The sequence below is a fragment of the Dromiciops gliroides genome, chromosome 3, assembly GCF_019393635.1.
Source record: "Dromiciops gliroides isolate mDroGli1 chromosome 3, mDroGli1.pri, whole genome shotgun sequence".
Lineage (NCBI taxonomy): Eukaryota > Metazoa > Chordata > Mammalia > Microbiotheria > Microbiotheriidae > Dromiciops > Dromiciops gliroides.
This window is the reverse complement of record NC_057863.1, coordinates 170,981,445-170,999,636: the sequence shown is the minus strand read 5'-3', so window position 1 is coordinate 170,999,636 and position 18,192 is coordinate 170,981,445. Positions and strand designations below refer to the sequence as shown.

The 18,192-nt window shown below is 34.7% G+C and overlaps 1 protein-coding gene and 1 non-coding gene across 2 annotated transcripts in view; both read right to left on the bottom strand.

The window, feature by feature from the left end:
- Positions 1 to 18,192, bottom strand: part of MYO16 (myosin XVI) — a 746,727-nt gene that overhangs the window by 641,149 nt on the left and 87,386 nt on the right. The window contains 1 exon segment of the mRNA XM_043997806.1: positions 565 to 635. Coding sequence (XP_043853741.1) covers positions 565 to 635 — 71 coding nt within the window.
- Positions 13,377 to 13,483, bottom strand: LOC122752277. The gene has a single exon (XR_006356051.1). It is a non-coding gene; the product is annotated as a U6 spliceosomal RNA (small nuclear RNA).

Sequence of the window (18,192 nt, the reverse complement as noted above, 5' to 3'; positions counted from 1 at the left end):
TTTTCAAGCTCAGGATGGATGACCACTTGTCAAGTATGGCATAATAAAGATTCATTTAGTGTATGGGTTGAACTAGAGGACTGCTAACGTTGCTTCCAATTCTCAGATTCTAACATTGCAAAAAAGTTGCCTAGGCTCACACAATGAGGATGCATCAGAGTAATGATTTGAATCCATTTTCTTTACTCCAAAGTTGGCTTTCTCTTTATACAAAGACATGATTATTTTTCATACCAGTTCAGAAATAACCAAATGTACTTTGCTGGAGAATTAGCTTCCATCTATGGCAGGATTGAGTACTGATTAAAAATAAAGCACATTGGGGGCAGCTAGGTGGCACAGTGGACAAAACACTGACCCTGTATTTAGGAGGACCTGAGTTCAAATCTGACCTCAGACCCTTGACACTTACTAGCTGTGTGACCTTGGGCAAGTCACTTAAATCTCACTGCCCTGCAAAAAAAAAATAAAGCACATTGATTCTGCTTTTTGTTTTGATAATAATATAGGTAATACACACATTGTCATCTTTCCACATTTCTAAATAATTATCATAGTTCTTACCAGGTGGAGTAAGGATCCTCCTGATGAAAGAGTTGTGTGAGGATCAGCACCATCCTTCAGTAGATGGAGTACTGAAATATGAAAGGAAGGGAGTTAATATATTGCTTGAACCCACCACCAACAATTCTTGCTCACAAGTTTTATTCATGTCATAATAGATAAAGCAGAAAAAGTCTGTAAAAAACCATAGAGCATTTGAAAATATTTCAGATAAACATTCCACAGCTCATGCAATAATTCAGTCAACAAGCGTTTATTAAATGATTACTATTTGCCAGGCACTGTGCTAAGTGCTGGGGTTCCAAAATAAAGTTAACAACATAATCTTTTCTCTCAAGGATGATCCTTTCTAATAGAAAGACAAGTAAATATCTATGTGAGACATATATACATATATGTATTCAGATTAAATGAAAATATTTTAATAGATATGAAAATCAATGTTTTATATAATATTTTATAAATTGTTTCTCATTTCAATTGAAGAGTTTGGATTCTGTGATATCTCCAGTTCAAAATCTACACTCCTATTTAAGTCACTTACTTGCAAGGGGGCTAATGGAAATAGTTTTTTTCAGCCAAAAGGAAGGATTGAAGGGTCATAGGAAATGGGATAAAGAGAGAAGCTATGAAATCAGCTCCTTTGGCTCTCTTTCCAATATTTTTTCCACTATGCTGTGCCATGATCTCTATTGTCCCTTCTAAATTAAAGGAAAAAATCAGGGTTATGGAATAAACTAACATATTATAAGGCAGACCATAAGAATAGAAGGGATGGCGTATGGAAAATTTTAATTGTCAACATATGCTCAACCTTTCTATTAAGTCTTTTTGAAGAATCTCAAACAGAGAAGGAAAAATGAAGAAGAAAAACTTATGAAACAGACTTTCCAGAAGAACAAAGTTTAGAAACTGGATGGTTTAACCACGTCTATGGTATCCAACATTGGAACATAAATCTCTAGAAAGCCAGATTGCTTATAAGAAAATGATTGTACTTAACTGATATTGGTCTGATGCTCTTAAGGATTTTTGAGAAAAATAAGATTGATTTATATTTGCAAAGGTGTTACACTTTGAAGTTAATAGAGGAGTATGTGATTTTAACAAAATCTCAGTGTGAGATCCTCCTTTTTTTCAGACAAATACAGAAATCTTATTATTAAATAATCCTGTCAGTACAATGCCAAAAAAGAATTATAAAAATAATAATGAGTATGCAAGAAAAGATAAATTTTCATAACACTATATAAATAATATATTGGTCTAAGAAGTCTGTTACAAATTATCTCATCAGTATGCCAGGAAGAAAAAGAGGTAACAAATCAGACTATATTCTATGTCTGTAAAAATTTCTTAAGTGCTTATGTGCATGTAATACTATTTTGTCTACATGTCTTTGTATGGAATTTGTTTTAGGTTTTTTTTATAGTCATCTTCATTACAAAGATTATTCATAAGAAACAGAAAAGGCATGCTAAAATATTTCAGCAATGATCAGCTATGAGAAAGATCAAAGACAAAGTTACTTCTAACCAATAACTCCAACTGCTGACTCCTCAACCACTCAGGAAACACAATTCTTTCAAGATGGCAGTTTAAATTTTCACAATAATACCCCTCAGGTTATCATCTTGACAACATATCTTCTCTACAGGATTAGAATCTAACTCAATTCTTTTAGGTAATATCTCTTCTTCCCTGTCAATTTTACTCACTCTGTTTCTCAATAAAGAAGTTCTCACAACAGTTGTAAAGGGTGTGTAAATCAATTAAATTATTTCACATTGTTTAAAGTGCCAAGATGTTAATCCTTGATACACTTATAAAGTGGAACAAATCTCTATTGTTTGCTAGGTGTGAACAAGGCCTGGAAGGTCCTTGAAGCAAATACATATCAATGAGTTTTTATAGGAAGTCTATTCTGATGAAGTGAGGGACTAGTTCAGTCTACTTCTGTAAATTGTATCAAAAGAGGAGCTAGTTCAGAAACATGGAGAGATATCTAGAATCTGGTAATAGAGTGGAAGGGATGGGGACATCATGAGTTAAAAGACTTAGCAGCACAGGGACAATGGGTTAAAGGACAGATATGACAGACAAGGGAGCCATCAATCCTATAACTGTCTCAAAGAAAAAAGCTCTCCTGACACCACCAGATGTACTCTTCTTCTAAAAAACAGAAGGAATTCCAAGTTAAAAGGTCAACCTTTCCCATCCCCACTGCTTAACTACTACCAGAACTTATAGATATTCTTAACCCAAATATTTATGGTGGCCTTTATTTTGCCTCAATGACAAAAAGACTGGGAGTTATAAAAAGATAAATGTTAATTAAGGAAGAAAGCCAAACTTTTGCCTAAATATTGGTATATTTGGCAATTCAGACAAAATGTGACATTCCTATTTTTTAAAGTTAATATACTTTCTCTAGAGCATCAAAGGGGTGAAAAATACAGGCCTTAGGGAACATTATGTTGCTTTAGGCTTAAAAAGCATGAATTCAGTTGTGTCTCACTCTTCATAACACCATTTGGGTTTTTGTTGGCAAAGATACTGGAGTGGTTTGCCATTTCCTTCTCCAATACACTTTACAGATGGGGAAACTAAGGCAAACAGGGTTAAGTGACTTGCCCAGTGTCACACAGTTAGTAAGTGTCTGACGTTGGTTTTGAATTCAGGTCTTCCTGACTCCAGGCCCAGTGTTCTACCAACTGTGTCACCTAGCTTCCCTAACAATAATAGGACCTCACTCCAAAATGACTTTTAAAATATTTCATGCAGATTGTCTCAAGCACAAAGAGTTTAGGTGACAAGTCAAACAGATGGTACAATATGACAGATGCAGCATTTGAACCCACTTATTCTTTTTTTTTTTTTACATATAAGGTATTTTATTTTTTCCGTTACAAGTAAAGATAGTTCTCAACTTTTGTTTATACAAGCTTTACAATTTCAGATTTTTCTCCCTCCCTCCCCTCCCTCCCCCCTCCCCTAGGCAGCAGGTAATCTGATATAGGTTATATCTATATATCTCTATACATATACATATAGATATATATACACACACATATATATCCATAATAACATTAATCCTATTTCTGCATTAATCCTGTTATAAGAGAAAAAATCAGGGCAGTAATGCAAAACCTCAAAATAGAAAAAAAAAACAGCACCCAAAACAAAAGAAATAGTATGGTTCAATCAGCATCTATACTCCACAGTCCTTTTTTTTTTTCTTGGATTTGGAGATCCTCTTCTATCATGAGTTCCCTGGAACTCTTTTGTACCATTGCATTGGTGAGAAGAATATAGTCCATCACAGTAGGTCAACACTCAATGTTGATGATACTATGTACAATGTTCTTCTGGTTCTTCTCATCTCACTCATCATCAGCTCACGCAAGACCCTCCAGGTTTTTCTGAACTCCTCCTGCTCATCATTTCTTACAACACAATAGTATTCCATTGTAATCATATACCACAACTTGTCCAGCCATTCCCCAATTGATGGGCACCCCCTCAACTTCCAATTCCTTGCTACCATGTAAAGAGCAGCTATAAATATTTTTGTACATGTGGGTCCCTTTCCCCTTTCCATGATTTTTTTGGGAAAAAGACCTAAAAGTGGAATTGCTGGGTCAAAGGGTATGCACAGCTTTATCGCCCTTTGGGAATAATTCCAAATTGCTCTCCAGAATGGTTGGATCAGTGAACCCACTTATTCTTGACTCTAAGTAATGCCCTCTATCCTTTACACCACATTGCTTTTTATAACACTGTTAAACTCACATATTCCCTACACTCTAGAATTTGATGTTTTATAATAAAGTCATAGGCAGAATAATAGAGTTGATAGAGAGCCAGGAAGAACTGGGTTTATACTGGCTTTGTAACTTAGTAAGTTACTTAAGGCAATTCACTTCTCTAAGTCTATAAGTTGAAGAGAAGGCAAAGGCATCCATTTGTGGAGGAAGTCTTTTTACTTCATTTTTCCCTTTAGCAATAAAATCACAATTTCAGTCCATATTCTTTGAGAAAACCACTAACAAAAATGGCTAATACATTTTCTTCATAACATTTCAGTGATTAAGGTAGTTCAAGTTATTAGACCTGCTTTATGGGTGAGGAAATTAGATCTAGGGAGAAGGAATAAGGTGGTCACTACATGACACAGTTTGAGGTCACAATGGAATGCTGAAATCAGGACTCCAAATGGCTGGCTGTTGTTTTGTTCATTTATTTCCTTGTTTTTTCCCATGCATAAAGTTGTCATGAATTGTGGTCAAAGAATAACTCAATGGTACACCTAAGTGTACCACTTCAGTGGGCCATTCTCTCCAACATGATTAAAAGGGCCTTGATAGAAGAAAATTCACCTCTCTCTTTCTTGTGTGTCATCTCTACCTATAGCCATTGCCACATTCGATATTGGCCTCAAATTGCTTAATGAATGCATTTTGAAATACACATCGAACATACATTTTAAAGGCAACATCATGTAATGGATAGAGCACAGGTCTTGGAGTCAGGGCGACCAGGGTAAGAAACCTGCCTCAGACACTTATTAGATGGGTGATCTTAGGCAAGTCAATTGACTTCTCTGCGCATCATTTTCCTAGTCTGTAAAATATGAAAGTGGGACTAGATTGTCTCTAAAATCCCTTCCAACTCTAAATCAATAATCCATGATAGATTAGTGGACCTCAGCTGGCATAGTGGCAGGAAGGTTGGGGTAAGAGAAAAATACAACTTGTGTTTGAATTACAGCTGTATAACTTCCTAATAAACTGTAATGAGTAGCTTAGTACCATCGGTTCAGTTTTTTTTTTAAATCTAAAAATTAGCTCCTTGAAAATTATATTTTCTAAGTCCTTTGATGGCTTTAAATCTAATAACCCTATGAACCTAAACCTCAATGCCCTGACTCTAGGAGTCCATCTGATTTGTCACACAGAGTTACATTAAAATGGCTAAAATGATAATGATGAGGAAGAGGAGGAGGAGGAGGATAAAAAACAATTGCCTCAAACATTTGGAGTGTTTGCCAGCAAACTCCACCACTCCTACTAATTTCCTAGTGATTTGGAATCTCTCTCTCTCTTTTTAAAATGATTTCACCTAACACCTAGTCATTGTATTTTTGAGTAATAATTCTTTTATTCTTCTCAAACATTGATTTACCTGTTTATTATACATCATGACATAAAGATATTTAATCATTGCATACAATCAAATTAATTAAACTGTCCTAGTTCTCTGGGGTTTTTAAACACTAGCAGAGAGTAAAAAAAATCCCAGTTAGATTCAGATTCTCAAGGTTCTGAAGCAATAATGCCTAAACCTTCACTAAATAATCAGTTCCCTATCACATGGCAGACCCAAAATGATCATTTTATTACATCATAAATTCAATGGCAGCATCCTTCTTCAGGCCTTGATATAAAAATAGTAAATCTGTACAGTACTCAATAAAAATGCATGTTCCACTTTTTAATTCCCTTTCCTAAGCCCCATGCCGAATTACTTTATGTGACTTAAAAAATGTTTAATGCCTGGCGAATCAAATTTTGAAAGCAGACTTAATTAACATCCAAAGGAAACCAATTTTACTGAGGGGAACATTGAGGCAGAGGACTAGGATTACTGATACATTCCTTGTAAGAAATCTGGTGCTTAGTATACTAAAAATCACAGAAGAAGCAGAAAAAGTATATCCCTTTAGTGATCAAATGAGATAATGAATGGAACATATTTTGCAAACCTTATTGAAAAAAATCATTTATCATCAATAATAATTATTATTCTTTAGGGAATATTTACATAACATTATGCAAGGGAACAGTATCCCAGTGAGACTTTGTCAAAAGCTATGGAGATCTTTAAAGATCAAAAGACAGAGACATTGAAATGTAAAGGGGAAAGTCTTTAGGAGCAAAATACATATGAAGTGGCTAGCCAGGAAAGGAACCTATCTGGAGGGCATACACTTTTTTTTTTATCACCTTTGTCCTTAACCATTCATTCATCTACATATGATTTCCAAAGGAGGTCAAAATGACTGAGCTAAAACTCATCACCATAAGCCAGCATTTGCTGAAGATAGATGCAAACTTTCAGTCATCTCCTTCTAGATTATGTCAAAGCTTCTGCCAATTGATGTTAAGTTAAGGGCTCTTGCCCTAGCTAAATGAGGAGTGCACCAGTCTAGCTAAAGATTACCATGGTACCACTGAGCCCAGTCAATGACTGAAAGAGGAAAAATAATATGTTATTGCTATCCAGAAGCAAGGGGGGGGCACAAACAGAGCTACTACACCTTGAGAAACCCAGTTGCTGAGCAACTTGCCAGACCAAGTATTGCAGTAACTTCCCAGCAACAGAATATCCTGCCTAGTTCTGTCTGGCATCCATTGCCCAGTGGCTGAGCAGCCTGCCTTGCTCCATCCAGCAGGCACTGGTGCCACTACCCAGTGGACTTCCTGACCCTATCCAGCAACCATAATCCACTGTCAGATTACTCTCGCATCATCTGTCCAGTAACACAGTGAGCTGTCAAGCCCTATCTAGCAGCTACACTCTTTGGTGGAAAAAATTTGCTACTCAGTGCTCATTGTTAGCCACTTGATTATTCCTGAAGTAGCAGAGCCTGGTGAGGATCCAGCACAGTCAAGAGTGACTTACTCAAAAAAGTCTGGCAACATATTTGCTGCTATAGCTGAGACTCCTTATACTTGGAGAAGAAAATCCAGATGATCTGCTAGTCCAGTGGAGACATGGTAATTTAAGATGAGAAAATAAACTCAGAGAACTCCATGAAGACTGTCTAAAAAAAGAAAGGACATTGAGATGCTCCAATTCTGGTATTGTGAGTTTCCTTGTCCACAAGTATTCTCTACATATGTATTTCACTACCATTATACTTTACATTTTAATGCAATCTTTCCACATCATATAATCTGGGTATAGGGAAAGAATGCTCTTGTTGGGGAAAATTATTTCTAATTACTGTGCTGGCTATGTCTTTTGAGCAAATACCTTTGCTTAAAAAACTTTAGTTTACTGGCTAATTGTTTAAAGGAAGCACATTGGTGGGGGCTCATGAGTTAACAGTTTGGGAAGATATTCATCCACTAGGTTATACCTTTGGACCCCAGGGAAAAAAATAATGATCTTAGTGTGTAAACTCCTGACAAAGAATTGAAGATGATGCCATTAATTCCTGAATAGACACATTTCATGATGTCTTTATTTTACAGTAGAAAATTTAGAAAAATAATAAAATAAATAATGATTATCAGTTGTAGTGATATTTAGAAATGAAATGCAAAATCAATATAAACCAAAAATTTCAATTCTAGTTGAAAACAGTCATTCTTTTATAAAACCTTGACTCATTATTTCCCCTTATGAATTTACATTCATCTGACTCTTGTTCCACAGAAGGCAAATTTTGCGGAATCTCACATTTGAAATGTGAGTCAAAATGCTTACACAATTCATGAGTGAGTTAAACTCAGACATGTGTACTTAAATCAATATCCATTATCATACCATAAACAATCTTTGACTTTAAATTACTTTCTTTTTCTGTACTATGAAAAACTCAGAGCTGGTTTAATTAGCAAATATCTATGACCATGACACTATTATTCTTTCTGGTCTGTCCTATAACAGTGCTAAGGACACATCTTAACAGTAGGTGATATTGAGAATATTTCCTACCCCAGGTTGGGGGATTCTGCTCAAGAGACGATAAGAAGCATCAAAGGATTAGAGACCATAGTCAGTAGCTGAAGAATAAATGGGCTGCACAGAGTTGTAAAAGCATAATGCTAAGTCAAGATCAAAAGAAAAGTTGATGGAGAGGTCAAAAGCAGGCCATGGGTTCAAAGATTGAGGGTCAGGATGCATGGTTTGATACTTGGATAACAAGAATTATGTGAGAGTTTCATAAACAGTTTCTTCTATATGTTGCATTCAATTTTTATGGATATGATTTTTTGTTTGTCTTTATTAATTCCTTTTATTCATTCATTTCTTTATTTCTATTGTCCAAACCCATGAGCTTGGACCCATCCTACAATTTTATATAATCCCATTACTACTACCCAAATAATTGGCAACAGAAATTGGTAATAGTCTTCAGATATTTAATGACCTATCCTGGATGAGGTTTAGGCTATGTGCTTCCAAACTGCAGAATAAGGATCAGTGTGTAATTATGGGTGAAGAGCTATTAATTTAATATAACTTTCTAACAATTAGTTTCACCTAAAAAATGGAATGGCTAGCATGATGGAGTAGTAAGGTTTTCACCAAAATAAATGCTGAGGAAGAGCTTTTTACATCTTTCAAGTAAATGATAAATAGTATCATAGATACTGGATGAAAGTTAAATACCATCGAGAAAAACAAACACTAGAATGGGGGAAAACTTGGGTAACAAGAGCAAACCTAGGGAATCATAATAAAGGGAAAATACACAAAAGAAAGGGTAATGAAGGTAAATGAAACACATTCAATTGCTTTACAAGTTTGCCTTCCAGTTTAGGATACACATCTGTCCCCACTTTTGTTTTCATACCTTCTCTGAGAAAATTTATCTCATAGAATTTTGAATTGGGTACAGTCTTAGAGAACATATTAAGTAGCATTCCTAATTTTAAAAATAAGGAAATAGGAACCCAGAAAATGCAAACAATGTAAGACCACTTGAGTTCCCCAAATAACTGACCAAGAGACAAAATAAAATTCATATAAATTAGCTCTAGGGGCAAAAATAAAGAATGAATTTCTAGTGTCATGAATTTTCCTTATTATCAACTATATTTTAAGACACAAGAAAAAGTCTGTAGTACCACTCTTGAAATAACTAGAATTTCTTATTGTTTCAATTTAAGTAACAATTTCCTCTTTTGTACGTTCACCCTCAGCTATTAGTAATTTTAACATATCTAGTCTTCTTGTATGATTTCTTTTTTTAATATACAAATGTAAAGGATGTAACCTATCAAGGTTATTTGCTATGAAATGGAAGGAAATTAAGAAATGATGATCAGGATGCTATAAGAAGGATGTATGAAAAATGCAAACCATCAAAAGAGATAGAACTGACAGTATCTGAATAAAGATTGAAGTATAATTTTATTTGTTAGTTCCTCTTTCTAAAGTTATTTTGTCTGCTTTCTTTCACAACCTGACTAATTGTGAAGATGTTTTGCATGACTGCACATGCATAAGTTATATTGAATTGCTTGATTTTTTGGTAGGGGTGAGGAGGGAAGGAGGAAGAAAAATCGGAATACAAAGTCTTAAAAAATCATTGTGAAAAAATTTGGGTTTTTTTTTTTACCTGTAATGGGGGAAATTCTAAACAAATTAATTAATTTTAAAATTTAAAAAAAGAAATAGAAGGAAGTTGAGTTATTCTTAAAATTTTATAGCTTGAAAGCTCCTTGAGGGATTGCATCAATTTGTCTTCACATTGTCTAATCCAGTGCCTTGTACATAGAAGGTACTTAATAAATGTTAGTTGATTTTAATTAAATTATACAAGTCTCTCATATTTATTGAGATGCTAATCAGAAATTACATGAATATAATGACCATTTTCTTGCTATTTACTTCTCACAATACTCCTTAGAGATGGGAAAGATAGGATATAAATAAGTAGAAGGTTGGTATGTGTTTTTGATACTAAGTACACTTTCCTAATATGATAAAAAATTTATTTCTATCAATGAAGCTTTTCAATAAGATTAGAAAATAATCAACAGCTGCCATCTTAGATCATAAGAGGGTATCCTAAGAAGTTCAGAACATTTGAACCCTATTATTCCTTTGGGGACCAGTCCCATTGATCTTTAATTCTGTGTCAAATCAACTACAAACCTTTTAAGTAATTATTTTACCCTGCTACTTCCCCAGGTTCCTATTTCAACCACTAACCTCCTTTTCCTCTCATTAATAAGACCATTTTTCTTTCATACACAGACATATGCCCCATTAAGCATTTATAACTGTTGTCCCTAGAGATCTTCATGTAGAGAAATATGCACCTTGTGACAGTGTAATGCAGAAAGAAAAATGAAACTCCCTCTGGAAATTATCAATTCCAATTTCAATACTGCCAGAGGCATTAGGATTTAGCATAGAAAAGCTAGAAGTGCCAATTGAGAGGCTGATCATGTAACACACCCCAACCTTCCTGGGAGAAAAACACCAATCTTATGAATCAGTTTTAGCTTCTTAAATAGAATGATACCATTTAGTCCAATACAAGCAACATCATTTATAAGTACCATATGTTTGTAATTTTACTTTATTTTCTTTTATTTTTTAATTTTAGTCTTCGGTTTTGTTTTTGTTTTGCCAGGCAAAGAGGGTTAAGTGACTGGACCAGGGTCACACAGATAGTAAGTGACAAGTGTCTGAGGCCAGATTTCAACTCAGGTTCTCCTGAATCCAGGGCTGGTGTTTATCCACTGTGCTACCTAGCTGCCCCCTGCAATTTTATTTTAATATGTTCATCTTCACCTTGCATCTTCATTAACTGCCTTTAAAATAAATTTTCCATGTTGACAAGCAAGTTAAGTATGCTGATGAATAGCAAACTTCAGTTATTCTTAGGACCTCACAGGTAATTTCTGTTTCATGAAACATAGAAACAAGAATGTAGCATTTAAAATAGTGGGAACCTCTCTTTAAAAAGATGGACAAATATTTATTTTCTTATATTTATTTATTATATGATGGTTTTATTTGGACCTTCTCATCTCTCACGATTTGTGGCTTGTGACAGAGATGCTATTACCATTACCCACAAATATTCAAACTCCATGAACCAGAACTCTGAAATTTATCTACCTGAACCCTATATCCTAGTCTTCCCTTTCTCCCTGTGCTTTAAAAATGTTTGTTTTATCATAATCTGTCACTTCTTCTTTTAAATATCTTGACACTTAGGAAAGCCAAATCAACTTTATGCTGAGCTTGATTCTTGAATCTTCTTGTTCTACCATTGTTCATTCCTTTCCTAACCTTGGGTTACCTCCACCATTTGACTTCTCTTTTCCTACTCTTTCAGTGCCCCTGTATAAATCAAAACATCATACTGACATGGACCAATACAAATTTATGTCCATCTAATCGTAACTGGACCCTCAATGCTACATTGAAATCTTTTTTTTTCTTGTTCCCTGCAAAACTTTCCATTTCACTTAATGCAACATCTGCTTCAAACATTTTCTTCTATCCTAAAACACCCTGCATAATACCTATTTTCATCACTTCCATTGAGTAGATGAAACTCTATGGTTTATCAAATCTCTGCACAGATGGTTCCCATTTCTACACATCTAGATATCTAATTCTGAACTCCTTCTTTTATTCCAATCCTATATCAATAAATATGTGTTGGACATTTCTGCTTGGATGCTCCATAGGAATCTCACACTAAATATTTCTCTGGAGGAAAATTAATCTTCCTTCCACCAATGCCCACTTTTACTTTTCTTCCTACATTGCCTGTTTCTGCAAAAGTACCTATATCCTAGTTACTCAGTTTCACAAACTCTGTAATCTTTAACTTTGTCTTCTCCGTCAACTTCTAAATCCAATTGAATGCTAAATTTTATCCATCCTGCCTCAATTAAACTTTTCACATTCACCCACTTATTTTTTTTTTCATGACCACTCCTCTCATTTGGGCCCTCATCATCTCACAGTTGAACTATGACAGCTCGTAATGAATGTCAAGTCTCTCCTTCTCTAATTTATCCTTCACACAGCTCCCAAATTCATGTTATAAAGCATAAGTCTGACAATTTCAGCTCAAGAACCTTTGGTTCCAGAGGGCTATCAAAATGTGAATCCCCTTTGACCCAGCAATAGCACTGTGGCTATATAACAAAGAGGAAAAAAATATTGGAAAAGGGTCTATGTATGTCAAAATATTTATAGCAGCTCTTTGTGTTATGACAAAGAATTGGAAATTGAGGGGATGACCATCAATTGGGAAATGGCTGAACAAGTTGTGCTTTATGAGTGTGATGGAATATTACTATTTTATAAGAAATGATGAGCAAGACATTTTCAGAAAATAATTGGGAACCTTACACAAACTGATGAAAAGCAAAGTGAGCAGACCAAGAAAACATTGTACACAGTAACAACAATATTGTCTGATGAGGAACTGTGAATTCTTTCATGGCCACTCCTCTTCTCAGCAATACAAATATCCCGGACAATTCTAAATGACTTATGATGAAAAAATGCAACCGTTCTCCAGAAAAAGAATTGATAGTGTTTGAATGCCTTTCAAAGCATACTATTTTTACTTTTTTGTCTATTTTCTTTCACAACATGACTTTATGAAAATGTTTTCCACAATTATACATATGTAATTTATATCAAATTGCTTGCTGTTTTAGAGAGCAAGGAGGAGAGAACACTGTTTTTAAGGTTAAAATTGTTTTTACATGTAATTGGGGCAGGGGAAAGAACCTTTGGCTCATGATTGCTCCTAAGATAAAATTCAAAATCCCCTTTTTGATATTTAAAGTTCTTCACAGTCTAACCCCACCCTGTGTTTCTGGATAGATCAGTATTCCATCTAAGATCAATGTTTCCTGTATGCAACATTCAGCCTCCAATTTCTATGCTTTTACAGTCTCTTCCTCATACCTAGAATGTACTCTCTCCTCATACCCACCTTTTGAAATTCCTAGCTCCCTTCAATTTTCAGCCCAAGTGGCACCTCCTACAGGACATTTTATCTTATCCCACCCTCCCAAATTTTAATCCTGTTTCACATCATTTTTCATGAATTTGCATGTCATCCTCATCCTTGCACAGGGCCATGCTAATCTTCTCTGTATCATTACAATTTTAGTATATGTGCTGCCGAAGTGAGCACTCACATCATTTTTTCCCACAGAGTTGTTGCCTTTTTTTTTGAAACTTTGTAAATACTTTGCACTTATAAATCTATGTACATGTTGTTTGTCATAGTAGTTTGGTCCTTAAGGACAATAAATGTTTCAGTGTTGTTTTTGTATCAACCATAACACACAGTGTCCACTTAATAGCTACTTGTTACATTAAATAGAATTAATTTCAAAATATAAGAAATACTCTAAAAATTATGATGTAAGGTGCTCTAATCAGTAGTTTACTTATCTTCATTGATTTCACAATACTGGATCATAGCTATTTCCTAGTAATATCCCATTTTTACATTTAATTTGTATTACAGACACATATTTTACAACATGTCATTTTAGGTGTATTTTTTTCCAATGTAAATGAATGTGTTATCTCAAAAGTAATTTACATAATCATACTTTATCTCTAGCATTTTCAGTCTTAATATTAATTTTAAAATAATTAAAAATAACTAACCATAATTATTTTATCCATCTTTATATTACATTTGCTCTATTTACTAGATAGAGGTACTAGGATAAATGCATATGTCATTGAATTTCTGCAAGGACATTGCATTAATCCCATAATAAGGACTATTATTATCTTGTGTAGCTTAATGATGTGATTCTATTAATCATTTTTCATGTTTGTTTGATTCGATGAATCCTTTCCAAATAAAAAAAATATTTAATTTGGTAATGTATACATTTTTAATGTACAAAGGTTTTAAGAACTCAATATCTGTATACCCATAACCTTGCCCTATGAGAAATGATAAAACATTTGCAAATTTTTAAAAATGCCATTTGAATCAGCAAGACATGGCACTTCAAAAGAAGGATAATATTTTGGTTTACAGGTAGGGATCATAGAATCCATTCAATAATTAATACACCCCACTTAAAGTAAGTGACAAAACAAAATGAACTGAAAACATAAGCAGGTGAGAGCACATCTCAATCAATAAATTATTTAAACAAAGCCTTTAAGCTAAGGTGATGAGATCTTGACAACCATTGGATAAACTTCAGTGATATTACATAAGAAATGTGTAGATGTCTATAGACTGCCTGAGAAAATCTGGGCATACATTAAGAGTAATCTATTGGATATTGATCCATTTCCAAAACCAAGAAATTTAAACAAATGTTGAGCCAAGGGAGAATGTTCCAATCAAGCCCATAAGAAAGATTAACTTGGAGTTGGAAAGGGAATGGCTTGGCCTTAGTTAGGTCTCTAAATCTATAGGTTCTTGGTTAGAGGATTTGGATTCTTTCATAAGCATTCTAACAATTTACCCAGGACAAAAGTAGGTGTTGGTAATGTCTGTGTTGGGAGTTGGGAACAGAATAGATGCAATTAAGAAAATAAATTCAAGAGTCTATAATCATTGTTTAAAAAAAAGCTATGTTATTCTTATGGGGACTTTCATGAATACCTCAAAAACATCAAGAAAGGACTTCCAGGAACTATGAGCTACCCCTTTGCTACACGTGCTTTCTAAGTTTGAATTCACTCTTTCATGGATTTTCTATGTATTGGTAGAAGTGTTGAAGACATTTTTTTGGGGGGGCGGTTAGGGGTATCTATACTATCTGTTTCTCTTATGTCACCTTAGGAGAGGCCCCTTTCTAAAAGTTAATTAAGACTAGTTCATTATTGGGGAAAGCACACAAGTAGATGCTTAAAAATTAAATTATTTCATAGACCCATGATGGGAAATGTAGTAAGAAAATCTTTTGGGAGCCACCAGATCAATGCCAATCAGAGTTGGGATAAAGACTCCACTGGAACTTATGTGCTTACATGGGAAAGTGTGGATGAGAAGACTGTACATTCTAGATATGGATATTTAAATGACTATAAAGAAAAAGAAAAGGATATTATAGCACAGAAGAAATATACATTTTTCCTGATTTAAAAAAAAAAAGAGACTAAGGTCTGTATATTATAGGGAAATAAAATTGTCTTCCTCCCAGATAAAAATTCTAGAATATTATAGTTTAGAAAGAGAAATGTTCATTGTTAACAAGTTATACAATTTCATTGAGATCATGCCAACTTGTTGACTCCCCTCCCCCCTTTTTTGAGTGGATAACTAAACAAGTAGTGTTTCTGCACTTTATTAGCTTCTTGCATCATTCTTTAGAATAAGATAGAGCAATATGAGATAGATGATACTACAAATACATGGATGAGAAAGCAGTTGGGTATTCTTATCAACCTTGAAGCATTTATTCCCCCAGGTCAATGATTGTTAAATGACTTGCCTAGGATCTAATAAGTGTCAAGTGTCTGAGGCTGGATTTGAACTCAGGTTCTCCTGAATCCAGGGCTTGTGCTTTATCCACTGCACCACCTAGCTGCCCCTGTGAAGCCATTTTCTTAACACAGACTTAAGGACATTTGAAATACCAAAAACCTGGTATGAGATAACATGAAGCTCACAACAAAGTAATAAAACAAATGAGCCTTATGAAGGGAAAATACTCAAAATGAAACAGGAGTAATAATGGAAATAGATCATGTCCACTGGGCCTCTATGTGAAACTGGACACTCTGTTAAAGTTGTGTTAGAATGGTCTATTCCACAGGGGGCCTAGAGGGATGAGAAATCCTCTCCCAAATCAATAAAATCTAGTGAGTTTTTAAAGGGTTCTTATCTTAGTCTAGTAGTACCATGTAATGGAAGAAGGAAGGGAAGAGTGTAGATCTGTGAAAAGATGCTGGTTCATACCAGTTGGAATTAGAAAGATTCCTGGGGAAGAGGAGAATAGGTGATATTCAACCTCCCTACAGCAGGAAAAGGGACTGTGGGCCATTACTGTTGACCTTACTCAAAAAGGGTGACTCAGTGTTTTTTAATTTCCCTGGTACATTTTTGGTTAGGGTGCAAGAAGACTACCGTACTCCATATAGTCATTAATTAGTCAATATTGCCTTTAAGAAAGAGCTTTAGGCCAGTTTGTAGTCCAATGAACACTGTCCCTGAGGTCAGGAGAACCTGAGTTCAAATCTGGCCTCAGACACTTACTACTTACTACTGACCCCAGGCAAGTCACTTAATCCCAATTGCCCAAGACATCCAGGGCCACTTCTAGTCATCCTTATGTACATATTGCCACTGGACCCAGATGGCTCTGGACTTTGCACAGCATTCCCTCGCTTGAATCCAATTCACTGCAGGTCATGACATCACTTTCTGATATCATAGTCCTCTTTGAGAACAAGGGAGAAACAGCAAGGAATGTGTCATTTGCCACATGCCACTCAACATTTTTATTAGTGACTTAAATGGTTGCACTCATCCACACTTGTCAAATTCACAGACAACATAAAGCAAAGAGCAATAGCTAAAGTATTGTTAGATTGCATCAGAATCCAAAAAAGATCTTCAATAGCTGAGATGAATGGATGCAAGATATGTAAGTATTTAAGAGAGATAAATGCACTTTTTGTTAAAAGATAAAAAAAACAAACAAAAAACACCATGAATTTCACAAGTACAAGGCTGTACTGGATTCTCAAAGCCTATTTTGGAATGTAAGTTCTGGTAAGTTCTATCAAGCTGCAAAAGACTAGCATATAGCAAAGATTGAGTCCATTTTCTGAGTGCCAATGGAGTTAAGAACAGTCTTAGCTAGTAGCTGGCAAGTATGAATTCTTTGGCCATGGAAAACCCATGTATCTTTGTAAATAAAAGGCCTCTTGGGACAGGAAAAATACAGGTGCCAAAATGAATGTTCGTAGAACTGTGAATTAGTTTTATAATTCTGAAAATTAATTTGTAATTATTAAAGAAAGAGAAAAAATGTTTATGCTCTCTGTTCTAGAAATCCTATTGCTAGGCACATACTCTATGGAGAACAAAACAAAATTAAATAATTAATTAAAATAATTAAAAGAAAGGTATAATATACAATTCTCTCTGTGTATACACATATATGTTTATGTAGGTATATATGTATATATATGCATGTACACACATACATACATATACATGTACATATATACATATATATCCCCTTTTTTAGTTGCAAGGAAATTGAAACAAAGAAGATGACTAATTAATTGTGAAATGCCTAAACAAATGATATTCTGTTGTTGTCATTGAATCATCCAGTCTGATTCTGTGACCCCATGGACCATAATGTCCATGTGGTTTTCTTGGCAAAGATATTGGTGGATTTGCCATTTCTTTCTATAGTGGATTAAGGCAAACAGAGGTGAAGTGATTAGCCCAGGGTCATACAGTGTCTAAGGCCAGTTTTGAACAAATCTTCTTGACTCTAGATCTAGAGCTCTATTGTCTGAGCTACCTAGCTAAATGTAATGAATATAATGGAATAATATTGTGCTATAAGAAATAAGAAACATAAAAATGTTCAATATTTCACCATTGCCTTTCAGATAAAACATATGCTCTTTAGTCTGCCAGTTAAAACTCTACATTCTTACTCCCACCTAACCTTACCAGACTCATTTCATGTTAGTCTTTTTTACACACTTTAAATTCCAGGAAATTTAGCCTATTAGCTCTTCTTAAAGCCTTAAAGAGCAGGTACCATCTTTTGTCTTTAGTCATATCCCTAATGCTTAATATAGTAGCTAGCACTTAGTAGATGTTTAGTAAACACTGTCTTACTGACTAGTTTTAGTGCCTTTGCACAGGATGCCTCTAATGCCTACAATTCACTC